General features: G+C 29.2%; 3 protein-coding genes across 5 annotated transcripts; 1 reads left to right on the forward strand and 2 right to left on the reverse strand.

Moving 5' to 3' along the window:
- Positions 1 to 363: 363 nt before the first annotated feature.
- LOC126852449 (xaa-Pro aminopeptidase ApepP-like) lies at positions 364 to 4,094 on the reverse strand. Of its 2 annotated transcripts, none has more exons than XM_050597289.1 (7): positions 3,990 to 4,094; positions 2,803 to 2,849; positions 1,582 to 2,696; positions 1,165 to 1,491; positions 935 to 1,065; positions 655 to 830; positions 364 to 579 (listed from the first exon to the last, which is right to left on the reverse strand). In XM_050597289.1, the coding sequence occupies exons 3-7, from the start codon at positions 2,694 to 2,696 to the stop codon at positions 457 to 459; spliced, it is 1,872 nt and encodes a 623-aa protein (XP_050453246.1). In that variant the 5' UTR covers positions 2,803 to 2,849; positions 3,990 to 4,094; the 3' UTR covers positions 364 to 456. The 2 variants fall into 2 exon arrangements, with proteins under 2 accessions (XP_050453246.1, XP_050453245.1); XM_050597288.1 differs by lacking the exon at positions 3,990 to 4,094 and adding an exon at positions 3,018 to 3,170.
- Positions 4,095 to 4,229: 135 nt separating this feature from the next.
- On the forward strand, positions 4,230 to 5,285 carry LOC126852451 (rhomboid-related protein 4-like). The gene is made up of 2 exons (XM_050597290.1): positions 4,230 to 4,369; positions 4,609 to 5,285. Exons 1-2 carry the CDS (start codon positions 4,247 to 4,249, stop codon positions 5,227 to 5,229), a joined length of 744 nt encoding a protein of 247 aa, XP_050453247.1. The 5' UTR covers positions 4,230 to 4,246; the 3' UTR covers positions 5,230 to 5,285.
- Positions 5,286 to 5,426: 141 nt separating this feature from the next.
- On the reverse strand, positions 5,427 to 16,972 carry LOC126852447 (anaphase-promoting complex subunit 1). 2 transcript variants are annotated; one of them, XM_050597285.1, is made up of 24 exons: positions 16,935 to 16,972; positions 16,572 to 16,732; positions 16,172 to 16,298; positions 15,277 to 15,420; positions 14,684 to 15,001; positions 14,324 to 14,394; positions 14,055 to 14,164; positions 13,641 to 13,910; positions 12,948 to 13,347; positions 12,442 to 12,631; positions 11,956 to 12,361; positions 10,877 to 11,860; positions 10,525 to 10,775; positions 10,025 to 10,283; positions 9,239 to 9,742; positions 8,685 to 8,892; positions 8,094 to 8,414; positions 7,752 to 7,980; positions 7,467 to 7,672; positions 6,911 to 7,250; positions 6,579 to 6,762; positions 6,148 to 6,447; positions 5,942 to 6,070; positions 5,427 to 5,869 (listed from the first exon to the last, which is right to left on the reverse strand). In XM_050597285.1, the coding sequence occupies exons 3-24, from the start codon at positions 16,193 to 16,195 to the stop codon at positions 5,778 to 5,780; spliced, it is 5,940 nt and encodes a 1,979-aa protein (XP_050453242.1). In that variant the 5' UTR covers positions 16,196 to 16,298; positions 16,572 to 16,732; positions 16,935 to 16,972; the 3' UTR covers positions 5,427 to 5,777. The 2 variants fall into 2 exon arrangements, with proteins under 2 accessions (XP_050453242.1, XP_050453243.1); XM_050597286.1 differs by lacking the exons at positions 16,572 to 16,732; positions 16,935 to 16,972 and having other exon boundaries at positions 15,301 to 15,420; positions 16,172 to 16,517.
- Positions 16,973 to 16,981: the final 9 nt, after the last annotated feature.

Here is a 16,981-nt window from a genome sequence, read left to right on the forward strand (position 1 = left end):
TATATATAAATGCATCTTTTATGCTACATATATTGAATCATATGTATGGATGAACAATTAAAAAATTTATATTTGAATTCGAATAAAAAACTTTTATGATATAAGATATCATGATATATAATCATTTATAATACAATATTAAATTTCTAATTATAAAACCCAATTAAAATAATATATTCTTACATTATAAAGATATGATTATATTTCATTATTCATTTCTTATTTCTTTATAAATCCACCTTCAAAAAATTCATATAAGGGATATATAATGTACTATCTTATCATTTGTATGCACAAATTAGTTATATTTTTCTTATGTATACTAACCGCAAATATTTGCTGCTTTAATAAAATATTAATTAATTTAAATCAAATTTGTTATATTCTCTCAAAAGATTTTATATAGTTCAAAACATATTATAGAAATTATTAATATAAATTGACATTGTAGAACAATTAGCGAGAAATAGGAAGAGTTTGTCTCTTCAGCCATTCAAGTGCCTGAATATTTTCTGTTCCTTGTAGTAAAGGTTTTAAAATCTTCAAACATTTTGCATGATAATTATTTAAATATTCAATCTGAAATATAAGATGAAACATAAGAGAGAAGGTGAAATATTTAAATTAAATAAAAAACATATATGATATATATACCTCTTTATCTGTAAGCATCGATATATCAAGCAGACTGGTTTGAATTGGTACAAGCGTCACAGTTTCAAAAGTAAGGAAACCTCGATTTTTATAATTGTAAGGTGTCTTTGCAGAAATAACTAATTCAATGTTTTCCAGTCTAATACCAAATTTTTCGTCTTCATAATATCCTGGTTCTGGTGATTAAAAATACACATACATTATTTATTTATATTAGCTTTTAAAAGCTTTTAATTTTTTAATTAATGGTGCAATTGTGTCTTATATATTTTAATCATACCATTCGATAAAAACATCCCAGGTTGCAAACCTGGATCATCTGGATGTGGCTTCCATGTAATACCGATAGGTTCTTCATGAACATTAAGATAGGATCCTACTCCATGACCAGTACCATGAAGATAATCAAGGCTATAAAGTTAATTCAGTCAAATATATAAAAAAAATAATACTTTTTTAAAATCCTTTTTTCTTGTTTTATATATTTTCATAAAAAGAAGTTTACTATACCCAATGTTCCACAAGCTTTCACGTGCCAATGTATCAAGATAATTCCCTTTTGTTTTTAAAGGAAATATCATTGTCGAAAGACGGCATTGTCCTTTAAATACTCTAGTAAAACATTCACGTTCGAAACTAGTGGGTTCGCCGAAATGTAGAGTTCTCGTTACATCTGTCGTACCATCTTGATATTGTGCGCCAGAGTCGCAAAGATAAAGTTCTTTATCCGTGATAGGCATATCAGTCTCTGCCGTGGGTGAATAATGAATAACCGCTCCGTGAGGACCAATAGATGATATAGTCGTAAAACTTAATCCAATAAAATGATCTTGCTCCCTTATAAAAAAAAAAGGTTCCTCTTGTTCATGTACATTTTACATTGTAAGAAATGCATTGTAAAAAAAATCATTTTATAAATTGACTTACTGCCTGAATTTTTCCAGTTGCGTCGCACCTGAAATTTCTGTAACATGCTCTTTTGCATTCTTGATCTTGTCTTCTAACCAAGCGAAGTATTTAACGAGAGCGACAGAATCTCTCACATGGGCTGCTTTCATACCTGTTATTTCAATCGGATTTTTTATCGCTTTCATAATGCTAATGGGTGTAATGTCTGTATGTTTCTTAATTTCTTCGCAATCTGCATGTAATGCATAACTGGATTTATTGCTAATCCAAATTTTATCTTGATCTGTACATGAATTTACAAGCTCTTTCATATAGACATGTATATCTGCATAAGCATGAAAAATTGGATCGACATCTTCGTTTTTTAATTGCTCTAATGCTTCTTGGCTAAGTCTACTTCTATCTACAAAGACATGTACATCTTTTAGAGTGAGAATAACATACGCAAAGAAGACAGGGTTGAAAGGTATATCAGACCCTCTCCAATTTAATAAGTATGCAATCCCATCCAATGCAGTTACTACAAGTATTGTCACATTGTTTGCTTCCATAGCTTCGCGACATAATCTTACTTTATCTCCCGCTTTTTTACCTGAATATCGTAATGATTGAGGTAAGATTATATTGGCCGTAGGTGCTGGTTGTTCATCAGCCCATACTTTATCTACTAAATTTTCAGAAAGAGGAATTAAACAATGACCAGCAGTAGTTAGACTGGTTTGCAATTGCGCCCATTCTGTATAACTTATTAGATTAGCATCCGCTCCAACTATAGACATTGAAGGTAAATTTGAAGCCAACCATACGGCAATAGTAGGTGTGTCTAATAAACCTTCTTTCATTAAGGTCCACTCTTCTAATGGATCTAATTCTGACATAGCTTGTGCATAATATCTTCCATCTGTCCACAATAATGCTTTATCTTGCATAATAACTACTGTACCATAAGAACCGCGAAATCCACTGATAAATCGTCGTCTTTGATCTCGCTCAGTCGAATACTCTGATTGATGCGCATCTTCTCCATTAACGATTAAAGCCTGGATGCCCTTTTTTCTAATATCACCAGTTTGAACATTTTTCATTAATGCTCGAAGCTGCGTTAGCTTCCAAAGTCCATTCTTTTTCACCATCTTTTTTTGCATTATAAAGAATACTTTATTATTTTATGCTCGACAATGTAAGACAACTAATGTAAACAAAAGTGAAAATATTTATATATAACAGTTTATTTCTTACCTTGAATCGTTTCTCAAACACTCCTTTGTTACACTGGAGATAAAATACTGTAAAATAATATAGATTTTTATATCTTCTGCATTTAAGTGTATAGAACTGCAAGTGCCATGTTATCAACACAATTATAAACTTGTCTTATAATTTTTTTAAAGATTAGGTATCTCTTTCCTTTATCTCTCTGATAAAAAAATGATCGCATATGATAAACTGAATACCTTTATCTTATTGAATGTGTTTGTGTGTATAAATATATGAAAAATGTTTCGAGATATAAGAACCAACTCTACTATTATAGACAATCCTTGACGTTACTCGACATTCGACACGATGCATATATATGTAAGATGTTTTGATTATTCGAATTTTAGTATAGTATCTTTATATAGTATAGTATCTTTATGCACTTGGGCATCCTAAGGTTTCATCCATATGTCATTCAGTGTTTAAGCTGTCTGACAGCCATGGAATTATTATTACTTTATTTTATTTCATTTTTCAATAAATTTTCATTAATTTTTTTAAATTCCATCTCTTAAAAGGCATGGGAATGGGAGATAAAGTTCAAATGGTTTTGAACTTGGGACTCGATTCTTGAAAAATATTAGAGAAGTATCAGTATAAATAGAAATTTTTACTCTGTAATTGAAGTACAGAGTAAAATTACTTCTTGATAATAACAATTTAACTCATAGGTAAACTTTACAATAGATGAAAAAACAATTATTGATATTTATTTAATGGGTAATTGACAGGTAAATCTACCAAAAAGTTAAATAACAAAATTTTGTCGCTTTTGTCCCTGATTAGCCAATCAAATGAAACCTATCCTAGTCCGTTTACGTTTAGAAGAAATAACATGGCATAGCAAATCAGATTTCGTTTTCTCTTTTCCATTTTTACCCTATCCTTTCTCATATGTATGTATGTATATACTCTGCGGTATATACGTACATACATATGTATAACGTACACAACACATTCCATTTTTTATTTTTTACTCTTTACAACGGCGAGCGACGAATTAAATTTTTCAGATCTTTTTTTACATTAAAAAAATCATTAAATGAATATATCTCCAGCAAAATTTGAAGTATCTATTTACAGATTGATACGCACATTTGAATATTTGTAAGGTTATTAGCAAAAAAATACTATTTCCTTGACGTTTGAGGTAGCGTGTAACTTACGTGTTGCGTTGCGAAAAGAACATGACAGATTACATCAAATTACACAATGTCACTGGCTTTACAGTATTGAGTAAATTGTTGGCAATCTGTCGGTTACAATTTCTTTTTCTGTAAGACATCTGAGTGATATCTTGATCGAATATTTATATCTTTATACATTTATTGAAGAAATCAAATCTGACACATATTACGTTTTTAATTTTTCGACATTTGTAAAATTAATTCTGGAATAAAATTGCATCGTATTCTGCATTATCATGACGCCTGGCCAAAGACGGCAGCGGGGCCTGCAGTATGGAATATTTTTGTTATGTATGCAGGCCCTAAATTTCGGACTGGATAAAATACCACCTACTACTTTAATTGGAGTTATTATACAGGTAATTTTTACTATAACAAGTTACTGTGAGTTTTAATTGCAAAGTTACTAAAATAATATTTGTGTGCAACAGATCAATTAAATGATACATTTTTCTCAAATACTATTTGTATATGGAAAACATTCTTTTTTTTTTAAATGTATATTTCTATAATCAAGTTTTTTTTTTTACATGCAATTAGTAATATATTTCGTTTTTATTTTGATCATTAATTTGGTACTTGAAAATTTATTTTTCAGACTTTGTTGTACACTGGATTGGTACAAGTACCATGGAATGCAGAGGAAGTATGTATATCGGCTGTAAAAATAATTAAATATAGAGATTGGCGATCTTTTTTCCTTTCAAATTTTGAACATGGATCCGATATGCATCTGTATTATAATATGTTTTCCTTTATTCTAAAAGGATCATACTTAGAACCCATCTATGGAACAATAAACTTTACACTTTTACTTGTTATACTATCCACTGGCTGTAGTATTATGTATGTAGCTTTAGGATATATGCTGATGCAATTAACGGGAGATTATGGATATTTTACAACTTGTGCTATTGGCTTTTCCGCAACATTATTTGCATTAAAAGTAATTGTGCTGTGTGAAGAACGTGACAGATTGCATAATGTCAGTGGATTTATAGTACCAAGTAAACTAGCTGTATGGCTTGAATTGATATTAATACATCTCTTGGTTCCAAATTCCTCCTTGGTGGGACATTTGGGTGGTATCTTAGTTGGATGTTTATATTCTTACACATTTGTTGGAGAAATAATTGATAATTTGATACATATGATAACTGATACACCCATTTTACATGAAGAACCATTTTATAGAAAACGAAACACACTATTTACTTGATACATTTTATAATTACTTAATATATGTAATAAAGATATATATATATATATATATATATATATATACAATTACAGAATTATTATATATAATTATATATATATATATATATATATATATATATATATATATATATATATACAATTACAGAAGTCAAAATAAATTATTAATAAGATATAAATTTTTCATGTTGGGGTTGTATATTAAATTGTATAAAAAATTTTACAAACACAAAAGTTAGATCAAGTATATATAATAAATGTCAAATAAAGATCTTTTTCTAAATTTTTTCCTCATTTCTGCAATCTATAAATTTTCATTAAATGTTTGATGCAATAAAGTTTTAAAAATTTTTATGTAAATATTTTTATTATAATAATATCAACAATATTATTTTAGTCTTATACTTTAGCACGCAGTAGCATTTTTATTTGCAAAAATTATATAAGTAAAAGAGAGATGAAAACATTACGGAAAAGAAAAGTATATAACAAGGTTCTTTTTTTAATATATAAAAGATTTGATGATACATATATTACAGTGTACAGATTTTACTTATAAATTGTTTGTAAAATTTTATACAATTTGTATAGTGTGATATTCGAAATATCAGAGGAGCGTTGCGTCGTCATAATCCAATTCGCTAAAAAATAAGCATTAAAAATAAAGAATGCCATTATCAAATTTAAATATAAATGTTTATAAAGAGACTTACAAATTGTCTTATCATCGATTGGATATGGTATACCATAGAATATAAAATAAGCACACATTCTAGCTAGAGATATAGTATCAGCCTGTACCATTCCATTAGTAAGATACTGTTTAAATAAAGGTTTCATATCTGTGGAAAATAAAAAAACAAATAAGTTGAATATAACAAAATTATCAAGAATTAGAATGAAATGTGCTAATAATTACCATGCTCCCATTTATCAAGAATAACCGCCGTTTTTTGTTTAATTGCAAGCATACTTTCTAAACTGAGTAACAAATTTGCATCATCTTTAGAATTAATTCTTTTCGACAGTTGTGATGACAGAAGCTTTATTTGCCATATTGAAAAGCTATTTGGTTCTTCCTCGATAACTTTCAAGCTTTTAATTATACGCAACCATAATGGTATAAGATTTATTTTATCCTTTGTAATGCATTCATATACAATTATCGCAAATACATGAAGAAAATATTGTTCGAATTCTGGCATTTTCCATTGAGCATCTATAAATTTACAAATAATGTCGTTCGATAAAAGTGTCATTATGCAAAACACATTGTTTGGAATATAATTGATCCATTGTTAATCTTTTCAATTAAAATTCATATATTAAAAATACAATTGAATCTCGTACCATTTTGTGACGCATACTTATTATTTTCAGAAGGATTAATTTCTCTTTTAGACCATTGTAAAAAATATGTTATTATGTTCAGTACAGTCTTATCATTTGTAAATGATGTAACGTACTCTGGCCGAGCAGCCCATGCGATTGCATTTTCCGTCGTTAGGGTTTGGGCCACTAAGCTTCTAAATCCCTATAATAAAATAAGAAATTAATTAATTATATAACTTATTATACCAATATTTATATTCGCACTTATCACTGAAAACAAATAATGAAAGAGAAATATGCATAAATATAAGATTAGACTATGATTAAATTTATATATAATGATATCTTACACGAGGATCTTCCAGGTACGATAAACAACCAGCTCTTTGTTTAATACTTAAGAAATCACGTCTTTCCAGCATGTTTTCTAATTGTTGCCAATTGTGATATTTCTCAAATATAATTGTCCAATATCTCGTATCTTTTAATACAATTTTTTTTAAACTACATAATTGTGGTAACAAACAAGGTGCTTGTAAATTAATCTCTTGTCCTTCTGCTTCCCTGTCAGTCTCGAATGTTAAATGTATTGTCGCATAGCAATACTGACCAGTATCTATGTCTCTTGGTAAGATAATACGAGGTTCAGCTGCTAATACATACAAATGACGCAATGCTTGTAAATGATACCTGTCACAATAATATAAACATCAAAATATATTAAATATGAAATCTTGTATAATAAGCTTATAATCTAAGAAAAAACATAAATTAATTTTATTTTATTCATTTCTATTATTTTTTCCTTAAAAAGATAGTTTTATTCTAAAAAATCAATATAGTTAGATATTTTTTAAAGATATCAGGGTAAAGAATCATGCAATTGATAGAATATATAATACAAACCTGTTGTCATTGCTGTGAGTTGGAAATTTCGGAAAAAGCGAAATTATAAGAGCTGCCACTGCATTTGGACTATTGGAAAGAGTGTATCTTCCACCACCCAGGAAAAGAAGACCAAGAGCCATATGTGTTGCCAAATGAGAACCGTATGTGACAACGCCACTGGCGGGTCCTATACGAGTGCGTACATGTCTGCATATTCTCATAATCTAAATATTATATATATACAATATATATTAAATAGTCAATAAATTTTCTGTCATATTCGTCTTGAATATCGAGACTTACATCCAAGTCACCGGTACCCGCCATTACCACTGCGGTTGAAAGCAGAACAACATTCAGACACGTTTCGACAGTTGATTTGCCTGCCAATTCGGCTATAGTTTTATGCGACAATGCCGTAAACATCTGAGCATAATTGTACAAAGTTTTGAAAGCATTTTTATTAGCAGTGCCTGCATATCTTAATCCCAATGCCATGCAAGCACCAGCTATAATGTTGCAGTAAGCCTGACTGTAAATTATATATTATTAATAACATGATTAAATCATAAAGACAAAATACAAAAATAAATAAAACATAAAAAAATACAAATGTTTTAAGAAATATAAAATATGATCACTAACTTGATAGTTTCCAAATCCACATTCTGTGTAACTTCCGGTGTAGGTTTTTGCAATCTATATTTATAAACAATATTAGGCACATGACTAGAAATCCACGATTTGGTTGGCTCGATATCCTCCCATAAAATTAGCGACTTGGCGAGCACTCGTAGCAGCAGAAAATCTGGCCTTACAAATTCTAATAAATACTGCGTATCGGGAGGTTGCATCCATTCGGCTACCGCACGATTTCCAGTATTAAAATACATTAATCCTAAGGCTATTGTTGCTCCCGGACTTGTCACATCGATATTTATTGAGTCACCTTCTCGTATTTGATAACTACAAAGAGACCAATTTCTGAACTATTGAAAACTTGAATGTCATGATAACGGATGTTTATGAGAGTAAATTTGCCTACTTTATTTCAAAAGTTTGCTTTTCGCAAAAAATATATTAATTTATTTTAAACTTTTCAAGATATTCCAACATCTATTTTTTCGATTTGAAGATGTTATTTTTGTTTTAAATTTCGTGAAATATTATACATGTAACTTTGTATTAAAAAAAAAACCGATAAAAAGAAGAGATGCTATACAAATTTGATTATACCTGGGAGACTTGTATTTATCTTTTTGTGCTCCAGAGAAAGGTCTTGTGTGTCCACCAACCATGTAATAGTGCAAAGTATCGGTCATACTTGCAGGTACATCTGCTCCACTACCAGAACCAAGTATGACTAAGCCTAATGCCAGTCCTGCTGCCAAAGAATATGATTCACGGTCCACACAATTTTTCATTTCAGGTCCTGGAGGTCTACCTACAAAAATAAGTTTAACATATTAACATATGTTAATACATATTTTATACATTGAACAATATGCATCTAAAAAAAAGAAAAGAAATAACTCGATAAAACTTTCACCTTTCATTTAATTAAATTTCTAATATTATGTTTGCACAGCCTTAATTTCTTTAACCATATTATAATTATCTCTTTGAATATCATGTTTTAAAACAAAAATGAAGAAAGAGTGTTTAAATTTTTTCTTTCTCAGCACACTTCACATTATGTTAAAAATTTATTTAATATTGATGTTCGCAACTATATTGAGCTTTGTAAAATTACATCTACCAAAATGTATATTATATAATTATATAATTACCGATTTCAGATAATAAAGCATGTGAAATATGTCTGTGAGCAGTTCCTTGGTATACAAGACCAACACCCATCAGTGCCGCTATTTGGACATTTTGTTGTACATTTAATTCGATACTCGTCGGTGGCAAAAGCGTTTCCACGTGTAACGATAATAGCTTAGTCATAGATACGTTCATTGTGCCGCGATGTGTTGCTGACAAGCCCAACAAGAGCCCAACGCTAGTAGCTTCATGACAATCAGCTAAATATTCGTATGTACTTAAAGGAGCTAAATTTTTCAGATGTCCATTTAAACCGAGAGCCATTAAAAATCCTGAGTGTTCTACCCCATATTCACCCTGTTGCTGTTTGTTATATACTATCCATGTCGAATCTATGTTTGCGGCATCCGGATGAATACATAGGCCTGCGGCTACGCCATTATGGAATAGCGGCCACAGATTCATGTTTGGCGCAACATCTATGTGAGTTAACTCGACGGTAGTTCCACGAGGAGGTGCCTTGCCTGTGATAAGAATAAAAAACAATAAATTAATTTTTCTATGTAATAATTAGTGAGCTTTTTACAACTACAAAAAACGCCTGCTTTCTATACTTGATAATTTTCAACACATTTTTTTTCAATACATAATTTGTTTAGCTTAGTTTAATTTTATGAAATAAATGTATATTTTTATACTCTAAAAAGGGAGAATAGATAAGAGCAAAATATAGAAATACAAATTTAATATAATATTTATAGAAAAATTAAATTTGAAGTTTTATTTTTGAAATACGATATAATCACCTGTTAAACACAATCGTGGAATGGGTAATTGCTCTGTTATCATTGGTGTGGAAGTTCTCAATGTAAACATGCCTCTAGCTACAGGTAGTGCCATTGTTCTTGTACATAATGTGTGCAAATGTCTTTCTTGCTCCTCTATAAATTCGTGATCGCTTACATTCGATCTTTGAACTATCGCGATCCTTACTGGTTTCGAAGAATTGAGCAATCTTCGCACTTCAGCGACTCTATGATCCTTACTAAATCGTAACTTTAATATCTACAAAAAGGAATAGAGTACAAGAGAATAATTGTATAAATATTTAATATATAAAATAAATTATAAAAATATATATGCAAAACATTCTGTATAAAAAGAAAAAAATTAATAAAAACTAGGTATCATAAAAAAATTTACGTATTAATATTATATAATTTTATAAAACATTATATAAGAAAAGAGAAAACGTAACATAGGAAATTGTAAGCATACACATATATATATACACACATCCACACACCATATCATCAAATTCCATGCCGTCATCTTGTTCATCCTTTATTCCATAATCTTTTGTTTCGCCATCAATATATTGTAATTTTGACGACGGTTTTAAATGCTTATCCAATGCGGCTAAATCTTGACGATCTATGAGTTCGTACGCATGCATAGGCCAATTTGATGGTGGGCATTCTCTACATCTATGCATGACATCTTTTATCATGAGGGATATCGCAGGTGGCAATATCTCGAGATCTTCTTTCGTCATACCTAAAATTAAAATTTGTTTTATATTTTTAAGAATGGGGGGAAGAGAGGAAATAAAATTTCTTACAACCTCTGAGTATCTATTGTAAAGAGAATGATCTTACCCATCTCATGATACAATAATATTATTCTATCTGTTGTAGGCCTTTCCAATTTTTTTAATATCATTTTATCAGATTTGCCTCCACCTTCTTGAAGATCGATGCGACTTCCAGCAGGTATAATTAATTTGATATATTTTTCCACTTCTATTACATCAATATGGTTTTCATTCGCCACAAGTACTGTTAAATATATCATATTTCTTGTTTTTGGATTAACATGACTCAAATATGGGAATGCAGTTGTTTCTATTCCATTCAGCATGTTATTTAATGTTTCAAATATGTTCGGCGGTTTTCGAGAGATATAATTTGGAATTGTTATTTTCTGTAGATCTGAGTCACTGATTTGAGATTTTACGTTTTTTAAATAACATAATGATGGAGAGTCAAGAAAATAATGATGAGCATACATCTCGAACTTCAAATCTATGCTCAATTGATACAATAACTGTCCGAGCAATGGTAAACTTTCCGATATAACGCTGTTTAATTTCAATTCCTCGTATAAGAGGTGAAGAGAAAATAAAACGAGCGGAAGATGTGGATATAGAATGGCTTGTACATTTATTTTGCCAATGTTACTTGATTCTGTAATGCTTTTAGGAGTTGTGCAAAAGAAGCTGGATACTTTTTGACTTTTTAGTGCATTCGAGATAAAATTTCGGGAATTTTTAAATTGGTTTGATTCCAATATGTACAGCCAATCATCTGTAGATCCACAATTGTTGGTTTTCTGTTTTTTAGGCAGCACTATAGGACTATTACGTTCTGTAAATTGATCTTTCTCATTGTTTTGTATTAAATGTAGTTTCTCCACATCATATCCCAATAATGTGAATAGAACCACAAGAAACAGATTCCATTCCTGCACTGGTGAAAAATCTTGCGGACCAGGAGCATTTCTAGCACCATACCATTTAACTAATAACTGCATTGCTAAATCTCTTTGAAGCACACTTCGTAATGTATGTAAACATTTAGTAACTATAAAAGATATATTTAATCTTATTTTCTAAAATTTGTAAAATTTATTTGCGTATATTCTTACATCAATATTTTGCGAGAAAACCCACACTTACCTAAAGGAGATGTGCTAGATACAGGTAATGTTATACGAAAGTATTGTTTTTTTCCACATTCCACAGTAATCTCATTGCCTACAGCATCTTTCAACGCAAAAAAATTTGTATCCAGTAAGGAATTTTCCAAGAGTATTGGCGGACGAGCGCAATTCCCACCTACAGGACTTAGTAAATGCAAACTCTCTTCAAATTTAATTTCATGCAAAGGTGTATTGTTTTGACAAATCAAGGAACTTCGTCTCGGAAATGGAGATGCAAGCTTAGAATTACTATTTGATAAAAAGTAATTACTGCCCGTAAGATTTGACAGTATACCAGATATATGTAATTTGCCCACACATGTAACTCCTGTATATAATGCTATACCATTTGATAAATCTACAATTGCTATCATGTGCAAATTCTAGAAAAAAAGAAAAAATAGTATTTATTATACAAGTATCAATTAGGTTGATATAAAGAGTTTATATAATATGTACTAACTGGCAAATTAACAGCATCCTTGGCTGCAATATTTGTTACCATTCCAAAAATAATTTGTTGTTGTTTATTAGTCTTTTCTAATCTCACTAGAAATAATTGCAAACGATTTGGAACCAGATAACCCAAGTAACTCTGTCCAACAAGGTCCAATGTTAAGAAAACCTTTGATGCACGACCATAAACAATATCTCTAAAAAAATACTAAATGATGAGTGCACATCATAGCATATAGAGGATTGAAAAATATGTTCGTCATTCGACGTTTGAAAATGTAAGAACTCGATATTTTTTTTTTTTTAAATAAATGAGAAAGAATTAGTAAACATATAATTATAAAATTTCTAAGCTTACAACTATATAAAAATGTTCAATTAAATGTAAATCTATAAATTCAAATTATAGATTCGAGTTATTATTCTTTGATATCCTTGCTGCATATATATATAATAAATAAAACTTAAATTATTAATTCAAATTCCTTAATTATACAAACTTCCGTTACTTACTTTGATACACCAATATTTTCTGTCCATACATGTTCAAGACAAACTTCAGGATATAAAGGTTTGCTTGCAATTATAGCATCTTTCAATCGAATATTGTTATAACTAGCCATTGGACTATGTATTTGACTCGAAGTAGTAATCATAACAGTCTGATGTAATCTATGATAGATATTTGAATTTGCAGGTGCTCCATGCAGAGGAGATAAAGCTGCTGAATGCGTCGGCGATTGACAACGAGAAATGGTAGCCATAGAGCTTTGTGAGCGCGAGTGCTGTTGCTGCTGAGAAGGTGATGGTCCACCAGAAGCGGTACTATAAGAGGCAGTACGCGATCCGAATGGCGTATTAGACAGTCCTAGTCCTATACCAGTATTGTTACTCATTTGTAAATTTGGAATTCCTGGAATATATTTATTCACATATTATTAATTTTTATTAATTTTCTTGAAACAATCTTTTGTTTTTATTTAACTTTAACATAAGTATATTTGTAACAGCTGCAGCAAAAAAACATTTAATAATAATGTATATATAAAAAATCAAACAAGTTATATCAAGGAATTGTAAAAAAAAATGGTTATGCTTAACAAATCATTTATATATATTATGATAAAATTAAATTCGGGATATTCTATTATGCATGTATGTATATATATATATATGTGCTGTAATTGTACATGAATATATTTTTACCAAGAAGAAAGGGACTTTGATGTCCTTTGTTGGTGCAGCTTTTATTGATGGATAAATTGCTGCCAATATTTAACGATGACATATTAATTGAATGATTTAATAAACTCGTGTCGTTACTTCCACAAACTATTTGGCATTCTTCAGCTAATGCTTTGCGAATCTTGTAAACTGAATGCAAGCTGGATTTTGTATCATATATGACTGCAAACGACGGTTCTGAACTAGTAAATATAATTTGCTGATTTGAGTCATTCATGTATGACAAAGATCCTAAAATATTTAATTTAATTGTATATATAATATATTAAAAATTAATCTGGCTTTAATTTATTTTCATATAAATAGCATAAATAGATGTGACATTTTGCATAATTTATTATTTTCCAAATATTGCATTTTTAAGAAATTATTTACCATGTTTAATAAGTAGAGGGCAAATCTCATCTAATGGATGCATTAATGAAAAGGCTACAGGTAAATTATCATTTTGATTTGGTAATCTGCTGTTTTCAAATGATATGTATCTGCAAATAAAATATAAAAATTATATTGTAATTAACATTTCAATATTATAATAATTATATATATATATATATATATATATGTATATATATATATATATATATATAAATGTAACAATATAAAAATTTTTTTTATTGTTAATAAATTTTATATATATATACCTTGAATCTGTAATTGGCACTTGACATTTTTCAAGTATAATTCCATATTTTGTTGGCCATACCGCGGACACCTAAGTCAATTAATGTATCACAATTGTGACAAATTAATATCTCCAATTCATTTAATGATTGTAATAACTTTATTATAAATATAACTGCCATTTTTGAAAAATATATAATAGCAATAGGTTGTTAAATAATATAATAAATTTATTATCTTCAATAAAGTTTAGTTAAACTTGAATTTTAATGTTATAAATTTTTCGATATTTGTATCTATGCGATTTTTCGAATGTAAAAAATGCAATGTCATCAAATCGATCAGAGTTTTGTTAAAGAAAAAGAGTTTTCTGTCTTTACCTGAAATTGTAAAGTAGAAACATAGTCTTCACCACATTCTGTAAAAACCTTAAGAGTATACGAATCAAGCAGACAAATACACTCTAAAGATTTGTGAATGAAGCCCTCAGCCTCATATTCTTTGCCCTTAGTTAAATGATCCGGAATATTTGTGTGAAATATACACCAAAGAGCATGTTTAATATCTGTTTCACATGTATAAGTTGCTTCGAGTATTCGAGTATTTTGATTACCCTTACAATGAACAGCAACTTTACCCGAATAATATAATTCTTCTTCTCCACATGTTTTATTACTGCGTACCAACCATGTCTCTTTCTAAATTAATACAATGTTTCATTAAGTATTATTTCAAAATAGATGGAAAAGAGGAAATTATGAGAGATGGTAGTTATTAGGAGATCTAATTTTTTTTTTCAAGTAATTTAAAAAGTTTAATTTAGTTTTTTAAATGTAATTTTACCAATATGCATACAACTCTCATGTTCAAAAATATGTAATGAAGCAATATAGAAATATTTTTAACTGTAATCTGTTTCTTTTATCTCCTTATAACCTCATGTTCATGTTTTTACTGATTTCCAAAATCTTACGGGAGACTTTTCCGATATATTTACTTCACTAAACCTTTTTAGTAAAATATTTTCTCCACCAGTTGTTTGATTATTGGATAACTGTTGACTAATTAATGATCCAGGATGGTTTAAGATTATCTGTCGGCCACCTGGCGTATATTCCTAAAAAAAAGACAAATGTCAAGTATATACATGTATATAATTATTATTTTATTGTTAAATTACTCCATAAATTTTATTAATATAAATTAAAAATAATTTAATTAAATCTTTTTTTCTTTTGTTATTCATATAAAACAATACATTATTTATATTATAATATGAAATTACATATATCACATTTAAGTATTAGATGGTTATTCACCAATATCGTAAGATCTAAAGATAAACATAATTGCAAATTATCATTTATAAACCAATAATTCTTGGAAATACAAACAAAAAGAGAAATTTATGTACGAATCAGTACATACTTTAGAAATATTCTAATTTATATTGAGATCATTATTAATTTAAAAAAAATAATATGTTCAAATACAACAGATGTATAAAGAAATCTTAAATTCAAAGACTTACCCTAATGATATAGTAGTTAAATATAATAGTATTAGATTAATAGAAAATTAATATCAATAGAAAAATAATACATAGACATCTATCTAAAATAAAACAAAGAATAGATAATATCTCAAGTCACTTGTTATTATACCTCTACAATGTGATATATTATTAAAGAGAAAGATTAAGTATAAAAGAAAAATTTAATCACATAGTATTTAAATTATGCTGTGATATCGCTTTAAAACAAATGCTTTTGCCTGTATCTATATTATTAAAAAGCGAATTTTCTTAATTGTTTTAATCATATGATTAAATATATACAATGACAAATTTATAACAATCAATTTTTTACCACCGGTTCTGAGGCGGCGATCATCTTCTCCCTGGTTTCATCCAGATTTGCTGTCTATGTTTACGAATATACGAAAAGTCAATACCCGTCAACTTTTTTCTTAAACAACGCCGCATACAAAAAAACACTAAAATAAAAGTTTTTGAGAAACAAATCGTATACAAATCATCAAAAACCACATCTTTAAACAGTACCGCCCAGAGAAAAGTCTGAGAGACAGAAGCTGGGTTCGGGGAGCACGCTTTTTAGCGCTATGAGCGTGCTCTATCCTTGTTCAACTTCAATAAATAACAAAGATACTTATATATTAATAAATAACAAAGATGCTCTCCGAACCTAGAGAAAGGCCATGCCGGCGTTTTTCATGAAACGAGAGACACATTTCAAATAACAATTTTACCAGCAGTAGCAAAAAATGGATATCCGTGCAGCACGGACACGCAGTAAATGTAGGTGACCATTTAAGCAACAATATCGAAATTGTTTCCAGTTTCTAAAAGTGAACGTAATGGCGCTAAGCATCCCACAAAAAAGTCAGTCTCTCTCATTGTCAGCTTCTCCCTGGTATAAATATACAATGCAATATATATGTATATACAAATTTATAACATGTAACTGCGTCTAGAAAATATATATATATATATCTTATTAAATAATTCTATATCATTATAAAGATAAGCACTCCATAGCTGAGTGGTTCGTGAAAGAAACTGAGTGATGTATTTTGAAAATGTAGTGATAATTTAAAACATATATTACATACATTTATGTAAGGAAACGTATATGCGGTTTTAATAGTTTGACACACAT

The sequence above is a fragment of the Cataglyphis hispanica genome, chromosome 10 (genome assembly GCF_021464435.1).
Source record: "Cataglyphis hispanica isolate Lineage 1 chromosome 10, ULB_Chis1_1.0, whole genome shotgun sequence".
In the NCBI taxonomy this organism is placed as follows: domain Eukaryota; kingdom Metazoa; phylum Arthropoda; class Insecta; order Hymenoptera; family Formicidae; genus Cataglyphis; species Cataglyphis hispanica.

Bases quoted from the DNA above. Each gene is read 5' to 3' on its own strand.
- LOC126852451 (XM_050597290.1), top strand. From the start codon at position 4,247: ATGACGCCTGGCCAAAGACGGCAGCGGGGCCTGCAGTATGGAATATTT. The intron at 4,370-4,608 runs GTAATTTTTACT...TTTATTTTTCAG, and splicing joins TAATTGGAGTTATTATACAG to ACTTTGTTGTACACTGGATT.
- LOC126852449 (XM_050597289.1), bottom strand. From the start codon at position 2,696: ATGGTGAAAAAGAATGGACTTTGGAAGCTAACGCAGCTTCGAGCATTA. The intron at 1,492-1,581 runs GTAAGTCAATTT...TTTTTTTATAAG, and splicing joins CAACTGGAAAAATTCAGGCA to GGAGCAAGATCATTTTATTG. The intron at 580-654 runs GTATATATATCA...CTTATATTTCAG, and splicing joins CGATGCTTACAGATAAAGAG to ATTGAATATTTAAATAATTA.
- LOC126852447 (XM_050597285.1), bottom strand. From the start codon at position 16,195: ATGATCGCCGCCTCAGAACCGGTG. The intron at 14,395-14,683 runs GTAAAGACAGAA...TAATTGACTTAG, and splicing joins TTTCTACTTTACAATTTCAG to GTGTCCGCGGTATGGCCAAC. The intron at 6,448-6,578 runs GTACGAGATTCA...GTAAATTTATAG, and splicing joins TAAGTATGCGTCACAAAATG to ATGCTCAATGGAAAATGCCA.